The sequence below is a fragment of the Equus quagga genome, chromosome 13 (genome assembly GCF_021613505.1).
Source record: "Equus quagga isolate Etosha38 chromosome 13, UCLA_HA_Equagga_1.0, whole genome shotgun sequence".
NCBI lineage: Eukaryota > Metazoa > Chordata > Mammalia > Perissodactyla > Equidae > Equus > Equus quagga.
Genome location: NC_060279.1, coordinates 94,614,889 through 94,641,150, shown reverse-complemented (window position 1 = coordinate 94,641,150; position 26,262 = coordinate 94,614,889). Strand labels below are relative to the sequence as shown.

Here is a 26,262-nt window from a genome sequence, read left to right as displayed (position 1 = left end):
AGTTGGATAAATCCTCTAACTGTTCCAAGCACTTACTTGATATGACTTTTAGGATGTTACAGCTCTTCTTGAGAGGAAGCAGTTTGAGAATGAATCTTTACCTGCAGATTAAGGGGGTCTGGCATGTTAGGCTGAGACGACTTGAGTCCTTTCTGCAGCGTATAAGGTTACTGAAAGATGGTGCCCATGATCAACATACTCCGGTTAGAAACAACTGCTTAACAGATAACTGCTCTTTATTAGGAGCTGTCAGGATATAAGGTGGGTGAGTGCTTTTTCTTTTTAAAAATAACTAAAATAAGTATAATGTAGTAAAATTTCTATTAATGGAGTTAGAAGACCTGGTTTCTAGCCCTGACTCGACCACCTATGTGGCCTCAATAGGTCTCTTCCCTCTCTCAGCCCTCATTTTCTCACCTGAGCAACATGCTAAACCAGTCTGCTTTTAGAACCTCAGTGCCCACAGAGGGCTGCAGGACTGCTGAAGGGAGTGGAGAGTAATGGAGAGGCTCAATGGGCTGCTCTTGGGCATCCCTTTCCCCTGGTTTCAATACAAACAGCTTTCCTTTTACCTCTCGTTAGGGGTTCCAAATAAGAACTTTCTCCAACAAAGACGAGTAATCTGGGGGGAGGCTCATTCTTCTTGGGATGTGGCTCTTAGAGACAAGACTAACACAGCAACTGAACATTCCCACCAGTCACACACTCACCATCTCCCTTCCCCCCACTGCCCTCTTCCCACTATGTAGAAGGCAGCAGAGTGTAGATGAAAGCATATAGGTGATTAAACCAAGTGAAATTACGCTTAAATTCAAGCTCTGCCCTATCTAGGTTGAATGACCTTGAGCAAGTCACCTCATTGCTTTCAACTTCAGATTCCTTCCTTGCAAAATGTTCTCACAGGACCAGCGTGAAGATTATTCCAAAAAATTTAAGAAAGCACTTGAGACAAACTAGACATTCAAATATCAGCCAGCCACTCCAACCACCCCTCCCTACAACAAACATCTGTTGGCTGAGCCAGAGTCCAACTCCAGGTGGGAGTCACGGAACCTCCCCTTATAAAGCTTCCTACCTCTAGCCAACCATTACTCAGAATCTTCTCCAACCCCACAGCTGGGTCTGGTCCCAGGAGCCACCCTCCTCCACTGCCCTGGAGATCATGCCTTTCCCAGACCTGCATATGCCCTCAGAGATCCAGAGTGGGAAAACCAGATGGCCTTGGGGGAGATGGCTCACATCAGGCCAGGAAGTGGGGACACAGAGATGGTGAGAAGAATCTGAAGATTTTCCCAAATGTTCCTGCTACCAGTAGAAACAGCTTCGGGCTTTTCTATGGAATTGTGGAGACCTCTAGTGGCAAGAGAGCCATGCTGTCTCCACCTAGCACCAGAGTGAAGGCCCCACTCCCTGAGCCACGCCCACGGACTCCCCATCCTCCTCTTCAATTCAGCAAGTGTTTACTGAACCCCTTCTACTTGCCAGGCCATTCTGGACATTGGGAATGCAGCCACGAAAAGTCAGACCTGGGCTCAGGGCTCCCAAATTCCACCCCACACAGCCGGGCCAGACAAAAGCACATAAATGTCCAACTCAGTCTTTATTGACTGTTTCACCGTGTAGCCACCAATGCTAACAGACGGAAGGGGGCGCACCTTTATGCATATCAAGGACTCTACAGCCCCCCTCAGGAGAAAGACCAAATTCAGTTACAGAACTTATGTGGTGATTGGGAGGGGTGAAAGAAGGGGACAGTATGTACAGAAATTTAAGGGGATACTGGAGGACGTTCTTCAGCAACAGAGCATGGCAGTGCTGAAGAGGGCAATGGGGCAGGGTCAGCCACTGATCTGGACCCCCTCCGCCTCAGCCAGAGGGTAGATCTCAATGGCCTCCACCAAGGGCAGTGCCTCCACTGCAGTCTCCATCACAGCCAAGCCTACAGCGGCCTCCGCTTCTGCCAGCTGCTGCCGCACAGCTGCCTGATGCTGCTGCTGGTGGGTCTTTCGGTGCTTCCATAGGTTGGAGAAGGAACGGTAGCTCTTGCCACAGTCGGGGCAGGAGTAGGGCCGTTCACCTGTGTGAATGCGGCGATGTTCTGCCAGACGCATGGAGATGGCAAAGGCCTTGCCACACACTTCACAAGCAAAGGGCCGCTCACCTGTGTGCAGGCGCCGGTGGTCCTTCAGGTGGGTACTCTGACGGAAGGCCTTGCCACAGTCTGGACACGGGTATGGCCGCTCGCCTGTGTGGATGCGCCGGTGTACCTGCAGTGATGTCTCTGTGCTGAATAGCTTCTTGCACTCACTGCACTCCAGGCCCCGGCGTCGGGCAGGGGCTGCAGGGGCCGCAGTAGCAGTGCCTCCAAGGGTTGTTGGGGAGACAACTGGGGTGCGAGTGGCCCTTGGGGCCCTAGGGGCTGGGGGCTCCTTAGCCAGGACCTCTCCAGGCCCTGCAGCTGCATGGGCTGCCTCATGTGCTTGCAGCCGAGCAGCAGAGCCTACTTTCTTGCCACAGGTGCCACACTCAAAGCGCCGTGGGGCCTGGGCAGCAGCAGCTGCACAGCGGTGCTCGCGGAGCCGCAGTGAGGAAGGGAAGGCAGCCCCACAGGATGAGCAGCGGTGGGGCTGGCGCCCAGCATGGGCCACAAGCTGGTGCACCTCCAGCAGTCGGCGCAGCAGGAAAGAGCGGGGACACTCGCGACACTTATAGGGGTACTCGCCTGTGTGGTGGTAGCGGTGCATAAGCAGGCGGTAGGGGCGATGAAAACGCACTCCGCACTCCTGGCAGCGATAGGGGAAGTGCTGGGCATGCACCAGGCGGTGCTGCCTCAGCGTGGAGCTTTGTGTAAAAGCTTTGCCGCAGTCCCCACACCGGTAGGGCCGCTCCCCTGTGTGTGTGAGCCTGTGGCGGGCCAGGTTGGCAGGTGAGTTGAAGGGCTTGGAGCAGTCCGGGCAGGGGAAGGGCCGTTCGCCTGTGTGTGTGCGGAGGTGGTTACGCACATGAGACTTCTTCTTAAACATCTTTCCACAAATGCCACACTTATGGCGCCGTTCCAGCCGGTGCACAAAACGCTGGTGCCGGGTCAGCTGCAATGCTTTGCCAAATTCACGGCTGCACAGGAGGCAGCGGTAGGTGCCTGGGGCAGCAGGCCCTGCTGAGCTCTCCTCAGACGTGGGGGGCTCTGGGGCCTCTGGCTCTCCAGTCTCTGCTGGGGCTGGCTCAGGGAAACCAATGACAGGCTCCTCTGGTGGAACTGGTGTTGTGGGCAGAGGAACACCCCCCACCCCATGGGTACGCCGGTGATAAAGGAACTTGGTGAGATTGACAAAGGTCTTTCCACATGGACACGAATGCAGAGGATTTGGAGTGTGGGCTCGCCGGTGGGCCAGGAGGAGTGCCTCTGTGCCAAAAGCCAGGCCACAGTCCACACACAAGAAGTGAGACTCGCTGCTGTGGTCACCAAGATGCTGGTCCAGACTGGATGGGCTGGGGAAGACACGACTGCACAAGGGGCACTTAAAGATGCCCTCCCGGTGACTCCGTAGGTGCTGCTGTAGCTGGTGAGGCGAAAGAAAGAGCTGGTCACAGGCTGAACAAAAGAGCTCCTGGGTGGCTGCCCCACCTGGCTCTCCATTGTTGTTCTTCCGGGCCTTACGCCCCCGGCGGTCTCGACCAATGGCTTCACCATTGCGTAGCTCATAACTGTGATCAGAGGATGGCAGGGGGTCAGGCTGAGACACAGGCACCTCTGCAGGTGATGGATTCAGGGTCTCTTGCTGCAAGGCAGGCTCCTCAGACTCTGGGGCAGCAGCAGGAAAATGGGTGGCTTGGTGCTCCAGGAAGTCGGCTGGCAGCTGGAAGAGCTGGGAGCATTCCGAGCACTTGTAGAGGAGCAGCTCTACCTCAGTCACCACCTCAGTGGTGGTGGCAGCGGCAGAGGGCACAACTGCCCCCTCACCACCCTCTTCTGCCTTGCGGTAGGAGTGCTCCACGGCCACGCGGGCCTGGCCCACAGGGGGCCCTAGGACAACTGGGGACCCCAGGACAACTGGAGCTTGAGGCTTGGTGGGAGTGGCCCGGAGGTGCGTCTGCCGGTGGTTCAGCCAGAGCTCCTGGCTGGCAAAGAGAGCCTTGCAATCCACACACTCGTAGTGGATGGTACTGGAGCTCAGTGGGGGTGCCTTGGGTGGTGGCTCAGCTGGCACTGCCTCCTGGGGTGCCATCATCTTCAGGTGCAGCTCCTGATGCTCCAGGAGCTGGCTGGGTGACATCAGCAGCTGCCCGCACTCCAGGCACTGGTACTGGCTCTCCTGCACTATGGTCTGATAGAGGCCAGTGCCAGAAGCTGCCTCTGTGGCCACAGTGACTCCAGGGTCGGCCACGCCCACCAGCTCAAAGTGCTGCTGGGGCACGTGGGAGTTCTGGTGCATGAGCACCTCCTCCAGGGATCCATAGAGCTGGTTGCACTCAGAGCAGACATAGCGGTGCTCAATGTAGAGAACCGTCTCTTCTGACTCCTCAGTCATGGCGGCAGTGAGGCCCTGGGCTGGGAAAGGGGAAAGGTGGGGACAAATTACAGCCAAACCACTGCTCCTCAGTCCCTTCCACAGACAATTCTTTCTCTTTATCATCCCCTCACCAAAACCTTAGATCTATTTCCCCCTCTAAATTCTTGTTTCCATTTTTCCACTCCCACCCCCCCGCCCCCCAACAATCCTTCCTCTCCTGAATACACAAGAGCACTAAGCACAAAATGTTCCCAGCAGTCCCTTCCCAGGGAATCTACCCAAGTCTCACCTCCGAATCAACTTGCATCAAACTCCACCCACCAGATCCTTGTAACCTGTCTAATCCCTATCTCCCACGCCTCACAGCCGGCCCAAGGCCCCATCTATCACATCTGAACCTGTAGCCTCTCCACCCAGACTCCTTCCACACTGTCTCCTCTTCTTACCAACTCACTACCCCATTCCAGCTCCCAGGTGCCTGGGGGCACTCTTCACATAAGCCCTAATTGCCTGCTTCTCCCAGCCTTGCTCCTCTGCTTCCTCCCCCAGGTTCTTGACCCTTTTTTTTTTTCACACCCAGACTACTCAAAGTGCCCCAATGTCTTGCCACTTTCAGCACCCTCCCATGGTGAAGCTCCTCTCCTTTACACACAATCCTTGCTACCCACTAACTCTCTCCTTCCATGCCCAGGTTCCTCACATCAAACTATCCATTCCTCCAAACAACTCTTCTCACATTGCCCTAACCCATCTCCACATCCAGACTTTCCCCACCTTAACCACTTGCCCATGAAACCCAAACACCCCTCTTCAAATTACTTAATCCTCTCTACAAATCAAGGCTCTCTCCCACAACCCTAACCCCCCATCCAGAATACCCAGACCCATCTTCACAAAAGCTTAACCCTTCTTCATACCTATACACTTCCCACCACCCTAACTCATGTCTCTAAGTACCCAGACACTCCTCACATTAACCATCTCTTCTCTACACTAAGACCTAATCTGCAACTCGAATGCCCTCTGGGATACCCAGATCCTCTCTTCACATTGACTTAAAGCCAAAACCCTCTTCTTCATATTCATATACAGCCACCCCAACCCATTCAGGGGTTCCGACTCCCTCTTCACATTTACTTTCCTCTTTGCAAAAAAGACCCCTCCCATCCTAACCCACTCTGGGAAGACCCCTCTTCATATCAACCTAAGCTCCTCTTCTTTACAAAAAGACCCACCCCTACCATAATCCATTCCAGGGATGCCCACACACCTTCTTCACATCAACTTAAATCCTTCTTTACTAACCCATTTCAAAGACACCCAGATCCCCTTTCACCTTATTAACCTAACCTTTTCTTTTTTGCAAAAAGACTTCCCAACCTAAACATTCTAGGGATCCCCAGACCCCCCTCTTTATAATAACATAATTCCTCTTCTTTGCAAAAAGATCTTGCCCATACTCTAACCCAATTCAGGGCTATCCAGGCTACCCTTCACAATGGCTTGAACTTCTTTCAGACATACCCCTCCCATGACCCAAATCCCCTTTAGCGACACCAAGACCCTCTCTTCTTCTAACGCAGAACTCCTCCCCCTACTCTAACCCAGATGGAGGATAACCAGATCCCTCCTCCTCACATCCAGACTCCTCTTACCAGTCTATTACCCTGGGGATGTCCAGACCCCCAATTTAGCAATGTAACATCTCATTCTCACTCCGGGGATACCCAGCTCTCTCTCACCACTCTAGCCTTCTCCACGGACACCCAATTCCTACTCTTCACCTTGACCTAATTCCCCGTACTCTTCAAAAAAACTACTTCCATCCAACCTATTCTAGACACCCTTTTCACGTAACGTACCCCTTCTTTACACAGAGACCCTTCTCAACCCATTCCAACGGTACCCCTCTTCACTTTGGTTCAACTCCTCTCCACGTTAGTGTAACCCCATTCTTCACACCTCGACCTCTCCCTCAGCTCTAAATCTCCCCTCTAGGGATATCCATTTCCTAATCTTTTCACCCAAGACCCCTCTCACTGGCCCAGCATGACTACATTTTCTCCTAATGTTAACTTAATTACCTCTTTTCTCACGCCCTAAACCCCTCCCCGGGCACCCAAGTGCCCTCTAACTGTCCACCCCGCTTCGGTCCTTGACCCGATCCCCCTGGGGCCTCGGAGACCCTCTCGGGGGCAGCACTAACGCCTCCTTCCCACCCAGGTCACTCCCAGCCCCCCCCCCCCCCCCCCCCCCCCCCCCCCCTCAGCCCTTCGCACGACTCTAGCCCCCTTCCCCACCCACCGCCCCAGCCCGGCCCGGCCCGGCCCGGCCCCCACCCGGCCGCCAGCGCGCCCCGCCGGCCGTTGGTGCCGCTCCGCCCTCACCCGGCGCGCGCCCCCACCGGTCCTCAGTGCGCAGGCGGGGTGGCGAGAGGAGGCCGCGCGGGGAGGGTGGGGAGCCGGGCCGGCCCTCCGCGCGCCGGCCGGCACTCACCCGCCTCCGCCGTCTCGCACGCCCCGGGCCCAGGCCCGGGCCGCCGTTCCTCCCGGGCGGCCACCCTAGCGCTGCGCCCTCTCTTGCTCCCGCCGTGGCTTCTCGCTTGCTCCGCAGCCTCGCTCTCGCCCCCAATCGCCCTCAGCAACGCCCCTCCCACCTTCCTCCTCGGCCGCCGCGCGGACGGCCGAACGCGCCCAATCACCGCCCGCCTGGGCCCTGCCGTTAGGCCAATCGACGCTCACGTCTCCGAGCCGTGGGCCAATAGTAGGGAGCGTCGGGAACCCCCGCGGCACCCAGCCAATCCCCTAACGACGTTGCCTTACCGGCCGGCCCCGGGTTAATAGTGCCCGCCCCCTTAAGCCCCGGAGGATGCTCCTCCTCCACCTCCTCGTCGACTCCTCCTGGCAGCTCGAGACGACAGGCCAGCGCGATGACGTCAGGAGGCGGAGCGAGGCTGCGGGCGCCATCTTGGGGAGGACGCTGGGGAGCCGCGGCAGGGTGGAGGGGAAAGTCGGAGAAGTTGAGGCACGCGACCTCCGGAGGGCGAGGGCGGGGAAGTTGAGCCGCAGGACCCCCTGAAGAACGAAGGGAGAGCGTGAAGCTCAGTCAGGGCGAAGGGGAGAAGGGAAACTGCAGTACCAGTCACATGAAGGGAGAAAAAGGGGAAATCAAGGCTCCAGATTCCGTTAGAACGAGAGTAATAAAGGCAGCAAGAAGGAAAGGGAGAAAAACCGAGGGACTCGCGGGAGGGAGGACGAGAAATGTCAGAGGAAAAGCAAGGAGAGAGGGAATCGGAGGCAACGAGGAAAACCTGAAGGATAAGGGAGGAGATGGAAAATGGAAGGAGAAAAAGAAAAAGCAGAGACAGGCAGTTTGATTTGAAGAAAGAGTGTGGGGAGCAGATGACCTGAAGGACAACCAGGGTCAGAACCTGCAGGAAGTGACCTTGTAGCGGATGGACTCGTCTCTGCTTCCTTCCAGGCTGCACCCCCACAGCTCAGGGAAGGTGGAGTCCCCGTGTGTCCATGGGGACCCTCCCCGTCTGGCCCTCAGGGCTGTTGTACACGTTTCCGGAGCTTCTCCCTGAACCCAAGGAGAGGGGAGCTGCAAGAGATTCACTTGTTCTAACTGTGCCCGCCCCCCATTTTTCAGATGAGTAAACTGAGTCTCAGAGTAATTGGTCATTTACTTTTCTGAGGCCAAAAAGCTACCAGGGGGCCCTAAACAGAGTAGGACCTAAGTCTGACTCTTCAGCAAACTGTGTCCTTCAGTTGGTTTCTAACTGGGTGTCCTAACTTTCCGCTAGGTTAAACTCCCTAACACCGGAACCATGTAATTAAACCTGGCTGCCTGGATTGGAATCCTGGCCTTGCCACCTGCTTGCTGTCATCTTGGGCAAGTCAACTCCCCTGTGCCTCAGTTTCCTCATCTGTGAAGTGGGGACAGTAGGCCCTGTCTCATATGGTTGTTGTGAGGCACAGAGTAAAAGCTACATAAGAATTATTTTTATTAGGACCTCAAGGAGCCTAGTAATAATAGCTAACACGTCCTGAGGGTGTTATATGTTAAGTATTGTGCTCAATACTTTCCATGTATTATTCAGTTTAATCCTCTCAACCACCCTAGGAGGGAGGTATTATTGTTCTCACTTTACAAAACAAACTGAGGCCCAGAGAAGTTAAGTAACTGTGTCCATCATTAGGAAGAGACAGCCAGGATTCCAACCCAGGAGTTGACTCCAAGGTCTACACTCTTGGCTCCCAGGCTCTACTGCCTGGCAGGCAGGATGTCCTGAGTGGCATGTTAAATGGATGAATGCTAGAAGAGGAAAGAAATTGGTGGGAATCAATGAGCTGTAAAGCTGGTCATCTGCGTTTGCCCTCAGGGTGAAGTCACCTGGGGCCTGGGGCTGGCAGGGGCCTGGGGCTGGCCAGAGCCAGAGAACCTGAAAGCTAGACTCAGCCTTTGACAGGCTCCATGTCCTGGGGTAGGTTCTCACTCCTGCAGGAGGCCACCTTTCCCCACTTGAAAATGCAAGGGTCCACCTTGGCTAGTCAGGCCCCTTTCTACAGGTACCTTCTGCTTGGATTTCCCAATTTATCTGGGTTGACCAGGTCTTTTCAGATGTTAAAGGAGTAAACTCAGGCCTGGATCAGTCTTTCTGGAGTTGGTGGCACAGGATTAGGGGACAGGTTCAATTTAGAGAGGATAGGCATTCTATGCTGGGGTCCCTGCATAAGCAAAGGCCTACAGGCCAGTATGAGTCTGGGCTTTCAGGCCTAGTTGGAGTTCAAGGTGGGTGTTGCGGGGGCCATAGGTGTTGCCCAGGTAGGGTGAGGAGGTGTGTGCAAAGTTGGTGGTCCTTCAGGGTCAGGTGTATGTGTCAGATGTATGTCAAGGAATGCCCCACAAACCAGCTGTAGAGGGCTTCCCCATGCCAGGCTGGTCTAACAGCTGCCACGTGCTATGTGTGTGCGCGTGCGAGGCATGCAGTCACGTGTGCTTGGGGGCATGTGGTCACATGTGCTGGGGGGCTGCACGTGAGCGTGTCAGTGTCTCCTCCCCATCACGAGCGTTGGGGGTGGTGGTGAGTCACGGGCTGAGCCTTCAGCACCAACTGTCGTGTTCCTTCCCCCCAAATTTCACCCCCCACCCAGCCGTGCACCACCCACCCCCACTCCAAGATCTGTGTCGCTGCTTCTCTTCCATCCCCCTGCCCTGCTCAGCTCCCTCTAAGAGGGAGGGAGTCTCCCCCTTCTGCTGGCTCTGCCCTCCAGCTCTCTGCCCTTTCCCACTGCCTCTCTGCTTGGGTGACTAGAGGACCAGGGCCTCTTCTCCCCTCCCACTTATCTCAGTGGGTCCCAAGGATTTCTCTGTGCATTATAAAGAATTCCCATACTCACCACCCATCCCTTCGCCTCCATGGCGGTACTTCTATTTCTGGGGGCTTCTCCCCTGTCTCCATGAGCTGGCTGCTCCTGCCTCAGTGGGCCTCTTGTGTCCGCATCCTTGTCTTTGTGGGTTCCCTGGTGTCTTTGGGCCTCCCCCCATTTCTATGACATTCTCCCACTCTCTTTGGCCCTCCTCCCTGTCTTTGTGACATGTGTCCTTATTCCCATTTCTGTGGGCCTCTCCTCCTGCCCGTGGCCTTCTGCTGTCACCATGGACAAACTCCCTGTGTCTGAGGAGTGCTTTCTGTTCCCATGGGCCTCTCTCTATCTTCCTGGTGGGCTCTCTGAGTCCACGAGCTGCCCCTTGTCCCCATCCTCATGGAGAGCTCTCTGTGTCCTCGAGCTGCCTCCTGTTCCCATCTTCCCAAGTGGCTCTCTAAATCCACAAGCTGCCCCCTGTCCCCATTTTCCCAGGGGGCTGTGTCCTGGAGCTGCCCTTCTCTCTGAGGTCCTTTGCTTGGTCTGCTCCCTTGTCTCGATGGGCCTTTCTCTCTTTTCACGGGGCTTTTCCCTGTCCTTGTCCTTGTGGGGTTTGTGGACCTTTGCCCACCTCGGTTTTGCTGTTTCTCTGCATTTTTCTTCATCTTTGTAGCCATCTCCCCCAGCTCCACAGCCTTCTCCCCAGGTCTCCCCGCTTCTTGTCTCCGTGGGCTGCTGTGCCCAAGGGCTGCCTGGGCAGGGCGGTGGCATGGTGTGGTGGAGGGGATGGCCCCGGGGTGGGCCCTCTATCCAATGCAGCGCCTTCCCTCATCAGCATTCTCCTCGCGGGCCCCCCAGCCCCGACCAATAAGGGCTACCCCTCCCCCGACTCCCCTCCCTTCTCTCTCTCTGCTTGCCTCCCTCCCTTCCTCTCGCCTGCCCTCCTCCCTGCCTCCCTCCCTCCCTCATCTCTCTCTCCCCCCCGCCCCCTGCGCTCCAGGACCCAGCGCGGGCGGCGGGCGGGCAGGCAGGCGGCGGCCTCGGAGGGGAGAAGGAGAGGTGGCGGTGGCAGTGGCGGCGGGCGGGCGGCGGCAGCAGCAACGGCGGCGGTGGCGGCCAGCAGCAGGAAGGCAGGCTCAGCTGGGGACCCAGAGCCGGCGGCTGCTCCTCGCAGGGGACCAGGAGTCCGTAGCCAGGCCCTCCCTCCGAGGCCCTGCGCCGGGCGCCCCCGGGACACCCCACCCTCCTCCGCTTTCCTCTTCCACCTGCTCTTCCCCATCCTCCCCTCCATCCTCCTGCCCTCCTCCCCATCTCACCACCTCGCCTGCCCCTTCTCTGCCTCTCTGGGTCTCCCAGCATCCCATCCTCCCAGCCCCTCCACTCCTCGGCCTCTCCCCGCCCCCAGCATGCTTTTCCCGTGGGGGCTGAGGGCTTGAGGACTCCAGGCCCTTGCCTCATCCAGGGCAGGGCCCAGGCTCCAGGGGGGAGGGGGGAAGGGGTGGCCCCCTCCCCCCAAAAAGCCCTCCCCTCCCCCACTTACCCTGATGGCCGGCTTTCTGGTCTCCACCCAGTCCTTGCCCCCCGTGGCCCCCCCAGGCCGGCCTGGCTAGGGGAGGGGGCGGGGCCCTTTCTTGGGCCGGCTTCCCCCTCCCCCGGCTTGGCCTTGGCCCCCTCCCTTCTATTTTCACCTTCTTTTCCTCCTTTCCTCCCTCCTTCCCCTCCATTTGCTCCTTTCCTTCTCCTGTCTCCCCTTCTCTCCTCCATTTTCTCCTTTCCCCTTCCTCCCCTCCCCGGCCCGCCCTCTCCTCTTCCACCTGTCCTTCTTCCCTGCTCCTGGAGAGCCCCGTTTTGGGTTAGTTGCGGGGCACCACCGGAGGCGGGGGAGGGGGCCTGTGGACTGCCCTCTCCCCCCCCCACCCCCCGCCCCAGCCACACCACCACCACCCAGCACCAGAGCATCTCCCTGTGGTCAGTCCTCGCCCTCCGTCCCACCAGGATCCGTGAGTGTCTGCAGGGCGGGGGTTGGGCTGGGGCCCGGCCTGGGTCCTGGAAGGCTGGGCTCACTGCCGCCTGGCAGGGCCCCCACATTCCCCTGCCCCCTCCCCCATCAGGGGCCTGCTGGCGCTCCCCATTCTCCCCAATCCCCGTTCACCTCTGCCTTTTCTCACCCCTTTTCTGGGCACAGCTCACTCTCGCCCCGCAGCCCCCAGCTCCTGGGGTCCTGAGGGGCTGACTGGCTTTTACTTGTGGTCTCACTCCTTCTCCGGGACTCCTGGCATGTCTCCGCCCCTGCTTTCTCCAGCCTCAGTCCCCGTGCCGGCTCTGCTCTCTCTCACTCTGTTTCAGTCTCTCTCTCTTTTTACCTCTGAGCTTCATCCTCTCTGCCTGCTACGGCCGGTCCACATCCCAGCCAGGCTCTATCTCCTGGAAATGTCTTTCCGTTTTTGAATCTCCGTTTCATGTTTCTCTTGGGCTTCTCTCTGATTCTCCAACTTCTCTCTCTGCTGTTAGCCTAACCGTTTCTCGGTGTGTCTCTGTTGATCTCTTTCTCTCTTTCTGTCTCAAAACTCCCTTGTCTTTTGGCTTTCTCTTTTGGAGGCTCCCATGCCAGATCTAGCCCTCTCTCCACTCTCTCTGTTCCCTGTGTGCTCTGCCTGTGTCTCTGCTTACCTGTCCTCCTCCCTCTCTAACTCTGGGCTTGGGGGCCGTCTTCCTTTTCTCACTTTTCTGTTTTCCTCCCCCAGATCCACTCTGGGTCCATTCCTCCATTCCTCACTCCTTAGCCACTGCCTCGCTCCATGTTGTACTTTGTCTTTTCCTTGGTAATCTCGCCCCCCCACCTCCATCCTCTTGTCCCCCTCCCAGCCTGGTGTTTTGGTTCCCATTCCTCCCAACACTTAGGGCTTACAGGTTTGGGATTGACGCCTCCCCCAAAGCACCCTGAGTGGATGCACCTGTGCTTGGACGTGCCCCTGTCCCTGCCTGGGCCCCTCCAGGTCCCTCAGTTTCCTTCCCTGACTCTCACTCTCCCATCCCCTAGTTTGTGAGTCCAGCTCTCTCCATCTTCTATCTGCCCTGCCTGCCCTTTCTCTTCTATAGATTTACTGTGTGGCTCTGACATACTTTCTTTCTGTCTTTCTTTCCGACTGGCTTTCTTTCTTTTCAGAGTTTTGTGATTTCTCTCCTTCCCTCAATTCTCGTACCTGTTGTCATTTTTTTCGCCCTCCTCCTCACCCCATTTGCCTTCTCTAACCTGATTTGCCTTCTCGCCTTTGTGATATTTCTTGCTTGCCCACTTGTCTGTCTCCCTCCCCTGACAGGGCCCCTTCTGCTCAGTTGGCTGCTGTGTTTCCACCTTTCTCTGGCTTTCCCTGAGTCTCTGGGCCTGTGGGGCTCAGTCCTGCCTGACTCTCTGCCCCTTCTCTCTCCCACCCTCCCTCTTGTCTGCCCGCTTTGGTGTCTCACTTCTAGGTAGTGTCTGCATGTCCTATTCTCTCATTTAGCCCCAGTCACTTCCTTTGGGTCTGTCTGTCTTTCTCTCTGTACCTTCCTGTGTCTCTGTGTCTGTCTGCTGCCCTCAACCCTGTCCCTGCACTCTGAATCTGTTTTTCTCCTCCCACCTGTGTCTGCCACCTGTGGGTCCCTGACCTTCTCATCTCTGTCTCTCCCTCAGTCTTTTTGTCCTCTAGTCTCTGCTCCTTAATTTGCCCCCAGAGGTCCCTACTGTCTCAGGATGACCCCCCTCACTCCTGCCTCTCTCCTAGCCCCACCCTCCACACCTCTCCCTCTGTGAATTCTCCAGGCTTCCCTTGCTCCTCCACCCTTGACAAGCCTTCACCTTAAATCCAAATTACAGTCCACAGCCCTGCTCTGCCCAGCATGCCCTCCCACTCCCCAGCCTATTTTTCCCAGAGGCCCTGAGAGAGAGGGACTGGCTCAAGGTCACCCAGGAGTTGGGGGCAGAGCGGAGACTGATGGGGTCTCCTGCTGCCCTGGCCTAGGTTTTCCTGGCCCCAAGGGACCATCTGAAGTCTTGTGTTGTGCCTCTTCCTCCCCTCGCAGGTTTCGTTCTGCCTTCTCACCAGCTCAAGCCCTCTCTCCATGGGGATAATGTGGGGTGTGGGGAGACAGCAGGCTCACCTCATAGCACCCTGGGCCTCACAGAACCTCTCTCATAGAAACCCAAGTGTCCCTTCCCTTGAGGCACACTCCTTGACCCACGGAGCCTCACATCTGGCTGAACTCACCCCTGCCCAGTGGTCCCCCTGCGGAAGGCTGGGGCACCTGGTGGAATCTCTTAACATGCTGGGGGTGGAGCAATTGTGGGGAGCAAAGATGCATTCCCCCCCTCCAATCTTCAGCTCCCCACAGCAGGGTGGGAGGCCGCAGTTTAGTACCTGTTTGGGCAGACAGCACACTCCCTGCCTCACTCACTTCTCCCTTCCAGCTTTGTGGTGTCATCTCCAGTGGGTTTGTGTCTTCTCTCCATTCACTGTGTTTCTGTTCTGTTTTGTCTCTTCTGTGTCTTGATTTCCCTCTCTTCTCCCTGCCCTGCCCATTCTCTGTCCATCTCCATGCCTCCCTCTCTTCCTGTCTCTTTCCTCTTTTTCTCTCCTAGCCCTGGCCTTACCTCCTTGTAACTCTCCTCTGTTCTCTCCACTTCTATCCTCATTCTCCTGTTTTACCATCTTTCTGTTCCTTTATATTTCTGCCTATTTTTCCCTTTCTCTTTTCATGAGTCTCTTTGTATTTCCCCCCTCTCAGCCTCTCTTCCTCTTTCTGTCTCTCTCTTCCCCTCTTCTCGCTCTTTACTTGTTTTTTTTAGCCCCTTAGCAGCCTTGGGTTCACCCATCTGTCTCCATCTGTGTGTCTCCGTCTTTCTCTCTCTCTCCATCTTTCCCTCTCTCTCCAAGTTTCCTAACTCCCGGATACTCTCCCCTCCAGACCCCGGATGTCCAGGCCTCTCTCTCCATGGGATTGTGGGAACCAGGGACGTCAGTAAGGTGGCAAGTGAGGCCTGGGATGGGGTTGCCTAGCAACCACCGCATCCTCTCCAGCCGGTTTCTGTTGCCTAGCAACAGCTGCCTGCCCAGAGACAGGGGCGGGACTGGGTGGGGGGTGGCACTTCCTGGTTTCTTATTGGGGTGGGGATGGTCCCTGGAATTCGCTCTTACCTGAGATCCACATCCTGTCACCCTCCCATTTTGGTAGCTGTGAATATCCTCTAGCAGTGCCTCTCCCACTCAGTGCCTGAGCGCTGAGCTCCTCCCTGGTGGTGCTCCTCTGAGCCTGAGCCTCTTGCTAGCAATGCTTCTAATGAGGGCAGGGCCCTTCAGAGCTCACTAACAATGTCCCAGAGTCTGTGGTCACTATCCTGCCCAGCAGTCTTCCAAAGAGGCTCTGAGGCCCCCACATCAGCAATCTCCCATGGATTGGGGGTTTCCCTCCAGGTGGCGAGTGGGGGCCGCGGCAGCTGCGTCCCCATGAGGAGGGGAGGAAGATGCCGGCTGAGCTGCTGCTGCTGCTGATTGTTGCCTTTGCCAGCCCCAGCTGCCAGGTGCTCTCATCACTGCGCATGGGTGAGGCCCTACAGCCCTCTGCCCCTGCCTCCTCAGATACCCTCCCATCAGGCTCCACGGATCCTCCGTGGGAACCCAGGCATGCCAGTAGCTCAAGATCCGGGAATCTGGGCTTCAGTTTTCACCTTTCCTCAGCAGTTGTTGGGGAGCATAGTCCCCAGCCCCTTCTTCCCCCTGGACCCAGAGGCCCAGACCCCTAGCTCTCTCCAACTTCAGATCCAGGAGTCTAGACCCCTGGTCCCCATCCCCACCCCCACTCCAGAGCCCAGGAGTCCAGGACCCCAGCCCCTCCTCCCTCAGGATGCAGGAGTTCAGGACTGCAACCCCTGTGTCCCTTTAGCTGCAATCCTGGACGACCAGACAGTGTGTGGCCGTGGTGAACGTCTGGCCCTGGCCCTGGCCCGGGAGCAGATCAACGGGATCATCGAGGTCCCAGCCAAGGCCCGAGTCGAAGTAGACATCTTTGAGCTGCAGCGGGACAGCCAGTACGAGACCACGGACACCAGTGAGCAGGGCCACAGGGGGCAGGGCCCTTCAGAGCTCAGTCCATCCCTCGGCCCCCAGCCTCCTGAGCTCACCTCATCGTCTTCCAGCTCCATCTGCTCCTTCCTTCATGTCTGCTCTGCCTTCTCCTTCCCAGAGATGGTGCTGCTGGGCATGGGGAGGTGGGGCCCCAGTCCCGCCCTGGAGAAGCTGAGAGCCTCATTTGAAGGATAAACTTCATTTGAAGGATAAACTGGTTGGGGACACTCAGCCCCCAGAGTTGAGTAACTAGGGGCCCAGGCATTAAGACCAGGGGATTTCAGGGGCAGGGGCAGCAAAGGTGTTCTGGAGAAGGCTAAACTGAAGCTGAGCCCTGAAAGGTAAGCAGAATATGGAACGAGTGGCATTGCTCAAAGTATGTCCTGTGGAGCACTGCCATCCATGCAGTAGCATATGTAATTATATGTTGGAGCCTGATGGACTGAGCAGATGTCAACAGGGGTCCCTTGAACGGGCAGGCTGGGTTTGCAGACCATTGGGAGATGCTGCCTTCAGGTGTGTTTTAGACAGGAGTCTTTCCTACAGGCCTTATCAGATCCTTTATTATGATCATGTGTATTTCAAATTACTGAGAGAGAGAATGAGGTATAATGTTTGCTGGACTTTTTTGACCAGTGCAGCACAGAATACAAATCGGGAGAAGCTGGGCTGGAGGGTAAGGAGGCAGATGGTGTTCTAGGCATGTGCCTGTAGTCTGGAGGTGGGGTGGAGGGGAGGGGGGAGCATTCAGAGCCAAGGAACAGGGTGTGGGGTTGCACCCATCTTGACCACCTGGACTCAGGACATGTTTGGGGGGATTGTGAGAGACTTTTGAGCTGGAGTGTAACTGGGCAGTGGGAGGTGAGACTGGGCAAGACTGGCAGGCTGAAAGGTGCAGTCTTCACCCACAGGCAATGGGGAGCCATTGATGAGTTTAGACCAGGGAGCTGGGCTTCTAAAAGGTGAATCTGGGGCCGGCCCTATGGCCAAGTGGTTAAGTTCATGCACTCTGCTTCTGCGGCCCAAGGTTCACCACTTGGGATCCTGGGTGCAGATCCTACACACCGCTCATCAAGCCTTGCTGTGGTGGGGACCCACATAGAAGAACTAGAATGACTTACAACTCGGGTATACAACTGTGCACTGGGGTTTTGGGGAGGAAAAAAGAGAGGAAGATTGGCAACAGATGTTAGCTCAAGGCCAGTCTTCCTCACCAAAATAAAAAAAAAGCATAAAAGGTGAATCTGGGGGCTAGATTTAGGTGATCAGTGAGGAGGCTGGAGCACGCCTGAGCTGAGAACCTTAAAGTAGGTCAGGGGAAGAGGGGTTGAAGAGAAGTGGACAGATGTGAGAAAATTTGAGGACAAAAAGAGACAGGACTTGGTGACTAATTGGCAATATTGGGAGGGAGATTGAAGGCAAGGACCGTTTCATTTATTTGGTCTGTGCAAGTGGTGGGGCCCTCACCAACATGGAAGGTATAGAAGGAACAAGTTTGGAGAAAGATGAGACATTTAGTTATGGTGCTTTTACTTGGCTGTGGCAGAAACCCGACTCAAGCTGCCTTAAGGAGAAAAGAGAATTTATCAGCTCATGTCACTAAAAGGCCTAAGGACTAATTTCAGTCGTGGTTGGATCCAGGTATTCAAATGATGTCTCATGATTGTTTCAGGCCTGGCTGGATCCAGGTGCTCAAGATGATGTTCCAGGAATCGCTCTGTCTTTATCTCTGGGTGCCTGCTTTCCTCTAAGTTGGCTTCATTTTCTGGAATGCCCTCACTAAGTAGTGGCAAGATGTCCTCAACAGCTCAAAACTTGTATCTTGCCAGTTTAGCAAACCCAGTGATAATTTTAGCAGAAGGCCTGAGGAAGGCTCTCAGTGACGTGGTTTGAGCCCGTCTCCATCTTTGAACTAATCACTGTGTCCAGGACAATGTAGTTCTGTGGTTCTGGGTCAGATGCCAATCAATCCTGGGAACCATGTGGCTCCCTGAGGGAAAGTTAGGGTTCTGCCATGAGAGTGGGCACTGGGCAGGCAAAAACAACAGCTTCCACCTCCCAGTCTTGAGGTGCACACATGTTTAAGGGGGAAAAATAGTGGAAGAAAGAGGAGCAAGTAAATGCACCAGAAGAATGGTATTTGGAGTATACACTGCAGAGGGGCCTCGGCCATGAGTTCAGAGTAGAGGGGCTGTTGGATACACTCTCAGTTGTAGTGTGTTTAGAAAGGTTGCGAAAGATGAAGGCTGAGGAACCAGGCACTGGATTTGCAGCCAGAAGGAGGCCCTGGGTGTTTCCTCTTCATCCCTTCCTTTGTTTCTCTCTGGGTCTGACCCTTCCTGCTATTGGCCTATTTCCCGTCTCTCTCTGACTTGTGCCCCCTCCTTTTGTCCGCTGTGGTGGGTGGGGTCAGGATAGGGCCTCTGGGTCCAGGGTGATGGAGGAGCATCAGGCAGCTGAGTGTCGGATCCTTTCCTGGATGGTTCCCGACACTCAGTGAGGGTTTGTTGAGGGGTTCCCTGAGGGCGATTCCCTGAGGGGTGGGGACAAAGAGAAGGGAGAGCATCCCTAACTCTGTGGTCTCCTGGTCTCTTCCCACCCCTTGCAGTGTGTCAGATCCTGCCCAAGGGAGTTGTGTCTGTCCTGGGGCCCTCATCCAGCCCTGCATCGGCCTCCACCGTGAGCCATATCTGTGGGGAGAAGGAGGTGAGTGTGGGGCGGGGTGAGCGGGTCTGTGGGAGGCGAGGGTTGTGTGGGGAGGGAGTAGGATAGAAGCAAAGGCTGCTTCTCCATCCAGATCCCCCACATCAAGGTGGGTCCCGAGGAGACGCCGCGCCTGCAGTACCTTCGCTTCGCATCTGTCAGCCTGTACCCCAGTAACGAGGACGTCAGCCTGGCGGTCTCCCGAATCCTCAAGTCCTTCAACTACCCCTCAGCCAGCCTCATCTGCGCCAAGGCCGAGTGTGAGGGAGGAGGACTGGATGTTTCGTTTTCTATTCCCCCGAACTCCCTTTCCCAAGACATCTAGTCTCCCACGCAGTCATTAGGACCCCTGGTTATAACCCCTGGGGGACCCAGGCACAAACTCTCCTAGTCCCTACCATCCCTTCCCCTTCAGGAATCCTGACTTCTGGTTTCACAGACCTCCTACCTCCCCAAAGAGACCATTTAGTCAACAGATACTGAGTAGCTCCTAGGTGCAAGGGCCTTGCTAGGCCCTGGTGGTTTAGCAGTGAACGGCACTAGATATGGTCCCTGAATTCACAGGACCCCATGGTAGTTGAGCAGTAGTTGAGCAATGGTGATGTGGAGTGACAGGTGCTCTGTCAGGAGGCATGTGGGGGGCTGTAGGAGCACACAGGAGGGAATCCTAACCTGGCCTGGGAGGTTCAGAGCCTATAACCTTGAGAAAGGGACATCTAAGCTGGACCTGAAGGGTGGGGAGGATTTGAGGTAGGGGAGAAGGGAGGAGCATGCTCTGAGCAGAGGGCACAGCATGGCAGGGCAGAGCCGGAGGCCCAGGCAGCGTGGCCCCCTTGAGAGGCTCAAGGATTCTCTCTGGTCGGTGTGTGGGAGCAATGAAGCAGGACATCTGGGCAGGGTATGGTCACGTAGGACCTTGTGTTTTATGCTAAAGATGAAGGTCCCCACACAGTGTGGGGTAAGGGGATGTGGCCCGAGGTGTACTGCAGGAAGAGCTCTTTGGTTGCAGTGTAGAGAACGGACTGGAGAGTGACGCGAGATGTGGCAGGGAGACCAGCCAGAGGCAAGGACAGATGCTTCTGGTTGGGGCTCTGATGGTGGCAGTGGGAATGGAAAGGCCAGGATGGAGTTGAGGAGAGTCGTGAGGGAAGGGAGTGGGTGGGGTCGTGGATGTTGACCAGGCTTCTGCCCAAGGAGGAGGGGACAGTCAGTTCAGGGGCATACACTGGGTTTGAGGTGTCTTTGAGACATTCAAATGGAGATGTCATTCAAGTAGGCTGGTGGGTTTGTGCACCTTGAGAGAGAGAGAGGGCTGTGCTCAGTAAACTCCAGGAGGAATTCCTCTTTCGGAAGGTATTTACTGAGCACCTGCTGTATGCTGGACGTTGTTCTTGGTATTGGAGATATAGCATACAGCAGTGCGTGAGCCAGGCCGGGGTCTCCGCCCCCGTCAAACCACACTGTAACTGGAGGAGCTAGGCAACGAACACAGAGAAGGACATTGTATAGTCAGAAAGAGTAAGTCCTATGGAAAAATGGAAGAAGTAACAGAGATTGGGTGTCCTGGAGTGGGGTGGGTTCAAATTGAAATGGAACAGTGGGTGTGGGCCTCATTGAAGAGGTGACATTTGAGTAAAGATCTGAAGGTGGCAAGGAAGGGAGCTGCCCGGGGATCTGGGAGAGAGAACAGCCAGTGTGAAGGCCACAGGACAGGAGCTTGGCTGTCATGTGTGTCAGACACCGAGGAGACTGGTGTGGCTGGAGTGAGAGAGGAGAAGATGAGGTCAGGGAGGTAACGAGGCAGGTGGCAGATGGAGTGGCCTTGGAGGCTGTGAGGACTTTGGCCTTCCCTCTGAACAAAGGAGAAGCCTTTGGAAGGTTTGGAGCAGAGGAGGAACATGTCCGCTTTACATGAGTCTGGCTGCTGTGTAGGGAATGAAGCCTCTGGGGACAAGTGTGGCTGTTGTAGCAGGCCAGAAATGGCAGTGTCCTTGGCCAGGGCCTTGATGGTGGTGTGGCGCCATGGCAGCTGATGTGTTTTGAAGGTAGAGCCTGGGTGGATGGGGCATGGGTGTGAGAGAGAAAGATTGGAGGCGAGGCGGCTGTCAAGGGTTTTGACCTGAGTAACTGGCAGTCTGGAGTTCGTCCAACTGACCCAGGAAGACAAGGTGGTTTGGGCAAGAAGAGCCGAGTGCGGCTTTGCATGTGTGAAGGGTGAGATGCCTGTCACACGTCCCAGTGGGGGCAGAAAGGTGGCAGGAGATAGGCGTGTGGAGGTCTGGGGGGAAGTCTAGGTTGGGATTTTAATTTGGGAGCACCCTGGGCCCAGTACTCCAAGAGAGTCCGCTGTGCTCCAGACAGCCGCCTGTGTCTCCTGAGTGCCCTCGTTCTCTCCTCAGCTACCCCGTGTTGAGGGGCGGGGAGGGAGTGTCTGCCCCGTGTCTGGGCACATGGAGGGGCTCTAACCTGGGCCAACCCCTCTCTCAGGCCTGCTGCGATTGGAGGAACTGGTGCGTGGCTTCCTCATCTCCAAGGAGACGCTGTCAGTGAGGATGCTGGACGACAGCCGGGACCCCACACCGCTGCTCAAGGAGATCCGGGATGACAAGGTGTCCACCATCATCATTGACGCCAACGCGTCCATCTCCCACCTCATCCTCCGTAAGGTGGGTCCCCCCGCCCCGCCTCTGATTCCCTGCAGGGTCAGGGGCAGAAACATGGGGTGACAGAGCAAGTCACCCAATGCCATGGGCCTGAGTGGTCACACAGGGGTATGGAGACCCGCTTCCTTCGTGCACACGATAACCCTGAAGTTTGTGTCTCAGCTCAGCGGCTTCCCAGTTGCTCCCCTGGTCAGGCCCTGGACAGTCCCCCCTCCTCTGTGAATAGGTGCTACCTCAGCCAGTTGCTGTAGGGTTAATGAGTGCGTGGCAGGGAAGCGCTTGGACAGTGCCTGGCCCTGTCCTGCTGTGTGTTGAGGTGCTTTGCACGTATTCTTCAGTTTGGCTCTCACCCCACCCTGCGGGCCAGGTGTGATGATCACTTTGTGGATGAAGAAGCTGGAGTTTGGGGGGGATGAACTGGCTCAAGGGCATCCAGGAGGGGCCAGCACCAGGACCTTCCCCCATGAGCCCTCCACCTGCCTTCCACCAGTGACCCACATTCATTAATCATTCATTGCTTCCACGCTCTTAATTTTTCTCATGATCTAATCTGTATTATTTATTTTTCTCCAGTTTTTGTTTGTTTTAATTAAAACCATATGTCACTGCGATGGTAGCTTACAGGGAGGAGCATGGACTCTTGAGGCTGGATGGCTTAGAGAAAGGATGTCGGGCATGGGAGGCAGGCAGGCCTGGGCTGGGGTCCCAGCACCTCCTATGTGAGCCGTGTGACCGGTGGTCACCTTCCTCTGAGCCTGCACTTCCCTGTCATGGAGTGGGCTGTAACCCATGTGATAACAGAACCTGCCACTCAGGCAACACCAGCTGATGCCATTTAACATTCTCCTGATCATAGTGGGACAGGACTGGGCACTCCTGGCATGGAGAGGTCTCCTAGCTTTGTTCTCTTCAAGGACTGCGAGAAAGGGGATCAGACACGCATCTTGAGATTTGAGTTGGCTGCCTTTCATTGCAGAGTGCTTTTGAAGATGGCAGAGGGAGTTTATCTGACCTGTGACCAGGCTGAGCCCTATACATTGGCAGCCCAGACTTGGCTTTGGGGCGGCGTGGGGGTTAAGGTTAGGGTTCTGGGTACCCTCCCTGGCTGCCCTGTTTCTGAGGTGTCTCTTTGCCTAACTGTCTCCAGAAGACAGTCTTCTAAGTGCCCTAAAGAGGGACACGGGCATTTGAGGGCGCCATTCTCTCCTCCAACAAAATCTTCATCCCCCCTGGGGCATCAGTCAGTGTGGTGCAACGTGAGGGACCAAGGTCTCCCTCTGCCTGCACGTGTCTCCTTCTCCCTGTCTCGCTCTGTCTCTGGGTGTCTCTTACTGTGTTTCCCACAAGGTGTCTTCACCAGACCTGTCGCTAAATCTCCCTTCTTCTCTCGACGTCTCCCCATTTCTGCCTGTGGTCTCCGCCTCTCCTGCCGTCTCTACCTCCCCGTGTCCTCCAGGCCTCGGAGCTGGGAATGACCTCAGCCTTTTACAAGTACATCCTCACCACCATGGTGCGTACCCGCTCCAGCCCTCCTGCCCTCCCGCAGTGTCTGTCCCATGTGGGGCCCGGCCCCAGGCCTCACCTCCTCTTCTCGGTCCCAGGACTTCCCCATCCTGCACCTGGACGGCATCGTGGAGGACTCCTCCAACATCCTGGGCTTCTCCATGTTCAACACCTCGCACCCCTTCTACCCCGAGTTTGTGCGCAGCCTCAACATGTCTTGGAGGGAGAACTGCGAAGCCAGCACCTACCCAGGCCCTGCGGTGAGCGCCCTCATCCCCCCGACACATAGACGCCCTGCACATAGACACTTCCGGGGGCCCCTTCAAACCTCGGTCAGATGGTGCTCAGAACCCTCCGGCGCCCTCACTCGTTTTCCAAGTACATGCCAAAAGGCTTCCCAGTGTGGCCCTGAGAAAAGTCTGACCTGTTTCCTCGTCTCCACCTCCCATGCTGCCCTAGCCACACTGGCCTCCTCTTGGTGCCTCTGCTGCCCCAGCACACACGTGCTTCGTGGTCTTTTCACACTCTTCCCACTGCTTTGTGTGCACTTCCACAGAGAACTAGTGATTCCCTCCCTCATCGCCAAGTCATTGTTCAAATGTCCCCTCGGTTGTAAGAGCTTTCTTGACCTCTCTGTTTAAAAATGGGAAACTACCCACTAGTTAGCCCCCTTCCCTGCTATATTTTCCTCCATAGCCCCTGCTTTGCTTATCTGATTGCCGTGTAGCTTGCTCTATATTTTACTTATATACAGATGTAGATCCAGGTATATAGATTGTAAGTTCCCTGAGGGCAGGGGTGTCTGTCTGTTTGTGCGCCATTGTATCCCCAGTACCTAAAACAGCCTGGCTCATAGTAGGTGTCCGATAATATATGCTGAATAAATGTAAACATACAAAAGATGCATATTTATGTGTATTTGTTTACAGACATCTAGTCACATACCAAGACACTCTTATGTGCACAGAAACACACACGGACACCGAGCCGTGCAGTAAGTTGTGTGCACGCAGGGACATCACACACATACCTGGACAGAGGCACATTTGTACACACCCCTGTGCCTCCCTACATAACACATATACTGAGACCTTCACACCCACCCAGCGAAGACAGACTCTCGCAAGCACACACGCACACAGACGCCCTGTGCTGTGAGTCACAGCTCGGTGGCCAGTGTGTATGGAGCACTCGCTATGTGCCTGGGGCTGTTTTGGGTTCTTTACATGCGCTATCTCGCTTGGTCCCCATGTTAGCGCTCAGAGATTACGATTATCCCCATTTTACAGGGGAGGAAACCGAGGTTCCGAGAGGGGCAGGGACCTAGCCCTACATGATGCCTCCAATTCAGAGCTGCCTGCCTCCCAGGCCCAGGCTCACAATCGTTTATGCTCTCCTGCCACCTGGACACCACACCCATCTTGTATATAGACAGACAAGCACATTTGTCCAGCCCCACCCACATAAATGTGCCCTCAGACACACTCAGACAGGGGCTGCATCAGGCATGCGGACACAGATTCCTGGGCACACCCTTGGGCCCACAGCATCCCCCCGTGGGAGTGCCTCTGGCTATCCAGGCAAATCCTCTCAGATGTGCCCTTTCCCAGACAGACAAGTGGCCACACTTGGTCAAGAAGAGCTGCTCCCACAAAGGCGTGGACAGCATGCACACCTTCCCCACTGTTACCCGAGTTCCCTGAGAAAGATGCCCAGAGACTCTTCCTTGACCTGCATGGTTTCATGTTCTAGAGAGAGAGGAGTTGTCTGAGAGGCTGAGGGGGGCACCCCAGGGGCTTCGGGGCTCCCTTGGCTAAGCTGCCCCTTTCCCATCTTGCCCCACCTCTGCCCCCACCCCAGCTGTCAGCTGCCCTGATGTTTGACGCCGTGCATGTGGTGGTGAGCGCCGTCCGGGAGCTGAATCGCAGCCAGGAGATTGGTGTGAAGCCGCTGGCCTGTACGTCGGCCAACATTTGGCCCCATGGGACCAGCCTCATGAACTACCTGCGCATGGTGAGCCGGGAGCGGGGAGGGGGCAGAGGGGCCAGGGCAGCCCACCTCAGGCGGGGGCACTCACTCTGTCCACCCTGCGGCCCCCTGCCCTCTCTCCCATCTGCGCCTCTTCCTCTCTCTTCCATCTCTTCTCTCCTCCCCTGGCCTTTGTCTGCTTGTCTGTGCTGTTCTTTCCCTGCGTTTTGTTCTGTCTCCCCTCTTGTTGGTGTGTTCTTGCTCCTTTAACTGTGATTCTTTCTGATCCCTCTCCATCTGTCTTGTGCTTCCCCCACCTCTGTCTTGTTCCCTCTGGGCCTCTCTGGCCCATCTCTCGGGCCCTTGCCACTGCTCCCTCTGCCCGCCTCCCGCCCTGCTAGGTAGAGTATGATGGGCTGACCGGGCGGGTTGAGTTCAACAGCAAAGGGCAGAGGACCAACTACACCCTGCGCATCCTGGAGAAGTCCCGGCAGGGCCACCGTGAGGTGAGCAGACCCAAGGCGATGCCGGAGCCCTAATGGGGTGGGGGTGGAGTGGCGGCAGGGCACAGAGGGCTAAGACATCCTCAGGCAGGGCCTGCGCTGATGGCGCCCTCTCTGCCCCAGATCGGGGTATGGTACTCTAACCGGACCCTGGCCATGAATGCCACCACCCTGGACATCAACCTGTCGCAGACTCTGGCCAACAAGACGCTGGTGGTCACAACTATCCTGGTGAGTGGCCCTTTGGGGAGCGGGTGGTAGGTGAAGAGGCCTTTCCTGAACAGTGCCCCAGCCAGATCCTGGTGAGGAGGAGGGAAGCCTCGGCTGGCACAGTGCACAGACCAGTAGGAACATGTCTCATGCACCCAGCAACCCCGGGTTGTGACCAAGGCGTCACCATCCTCATTGCTGCCAGAGCAGCGGAGGGCACAGACTCTGCCGTCAGAGCCAGGTCCAGCCCGAGGCTCTGCCAGCCTACTGTTACATGGCAGAGACGGAAATGGCTGGCTCGTAGGAGCACATTGTGAGGATTCCACAAGGCTGCACAGGCAGGGTGCCTTGCACAGTGTCTGGCCCGTGGTAGGCCACATAAATCATCATCGCTGGAGTGGTCGTTTTGTCATCCTTGCCAACTGAGTGTTGACACATGCCAACTTACTTGACATCCATCTTGAAGATGTGAAACTGAGTCTCAGAGAGGTGAAACAACTTTCCCAGGTCACACAGCAAATGTAAGGCATAGCTGGGACAGAAGCCAAGTGTCTGAGGCTTTAGAGCCTGAGTCTTAATCGCTGTGCTCTGAATGTCCAGTCCTCTTGTACCCGAGCACCAGCCACAGACATTGTCCTGTAACCCCTGGGGGAGCCACTGCTGCATTTTACCAGATCAGAGTCAGAGGGGCCTTTATGTGTCAGCAAATGTTTATCAAGCACCTGTTCCAC

At 56.2% G+C, this 26,262-nt stretch overlaps 3 protein-coding genes across 12 annotated transcripts in view; 1 reads left to right on the top strand and 2 right to left on the bottom strand.

Moving 5' to 3' along the window:
- LOC124251347 (carcinoembryonic antigen-related cell adhesion molecule 1-like) overlaps positions 1–26,262 on the bottom strand; it is a 1,036,279-nt gene that overhangs the window by 658,035 nt on the left and 351,982 nt on the right. The gene's annotated exons all lie outside the window — the stretch shown is intronic.
- ZNF574 (zinc finger protein 574) lies at positions 1,582–12,328 on the bottom strand. 7 transcript variants are annotated; one of them, XM_046684067.1, is made up of 4 exons: positions 9,914–10,745; positions 7,942–8,114; positions 7,395–7,585; positions 1,582–4,549 (listed from the first exon to the last, which is right to left on the bottom strand). In XM_046684067.1, the coding sequence occupies exon 4, from the start codon at positions 4,527–4,529 to the stop codon at positions 1,839–1,841; it is 2,691 nt and encodes an 896-aa protein (XP_046540023.1). In that variant the 5' UTR covers positions 4,530–4,549; positions 7,395–7,585; positions 7,942–8,114; positions 9,914–10,745; the 3' UTR covers positions 1,582–1,838. The 7 variants fall into 7 exon arrangements, with proteins under 7 accessions (XP_046540023.1, XP_046540024.1, XP_046540022.1 ...); XM_046684068.1 differs by having other exon boundaries at positions 7,942–8,093; XM_046684066.1 differs by lacking the exon at positions 9,914–10,745 and having other exon boundaries at positions 7,942–8,262.
- Positions 10,889–26,262, top strand: part of GRIK5 (glutamate ionotropic receptor kainate type subunit 5) — a 56,865-nt gene continuing 41,491 nt past the window's right edge. For 2 of the 4 annotated variants that reach the window (XM_046684053.1, XM_046684055.1), the window contains exons 1-11: positions 11,091–11,880; positions 15,331–15,459; positions 15,800–15,964; positions 18,590–18,687; positions 18,779–18,944; positions 21,172–21,350; positions 22,804–22,857; positions 22,949–23,110; positions 24,711–24,863; positions 25,220–25,324; positions 25,445–25,552. In XM_046684053.1, the coding sequence (XP_046540009.1) occupies positions 15,381–15,459; positions 15,800–15,964; positions 18,590–18,687; positions 18,779–18,944; positions 21,172–21,350; positions 22,804–22,857; positions 22,949–23,110; positions 24,711–24,863; positions 25,220–25,324; positions 25,445–25,552 (1,269 nt within the window). In that variant the 5' untranslated portion in view covers positions 11,091–11,880; positions 15,331–15,380. Of the gene's footprint in view, positions 11,881–15,330; positions 15,460–15,799; positions 15,965–18,589; positions 18,688–18,778; positions 18,945–21,171; positions 21,351–22,803; positions 22,858–22,948; positions 23,111–24,710; positions 24,864–25,219; positions 25,325–25,444; positions 25,553–26,262 lie in introns of all 4 variants that reach the window. The other 2 variants (XM_046684056.1, XM_046684054.1) reach the window with 2 other exon arrangements.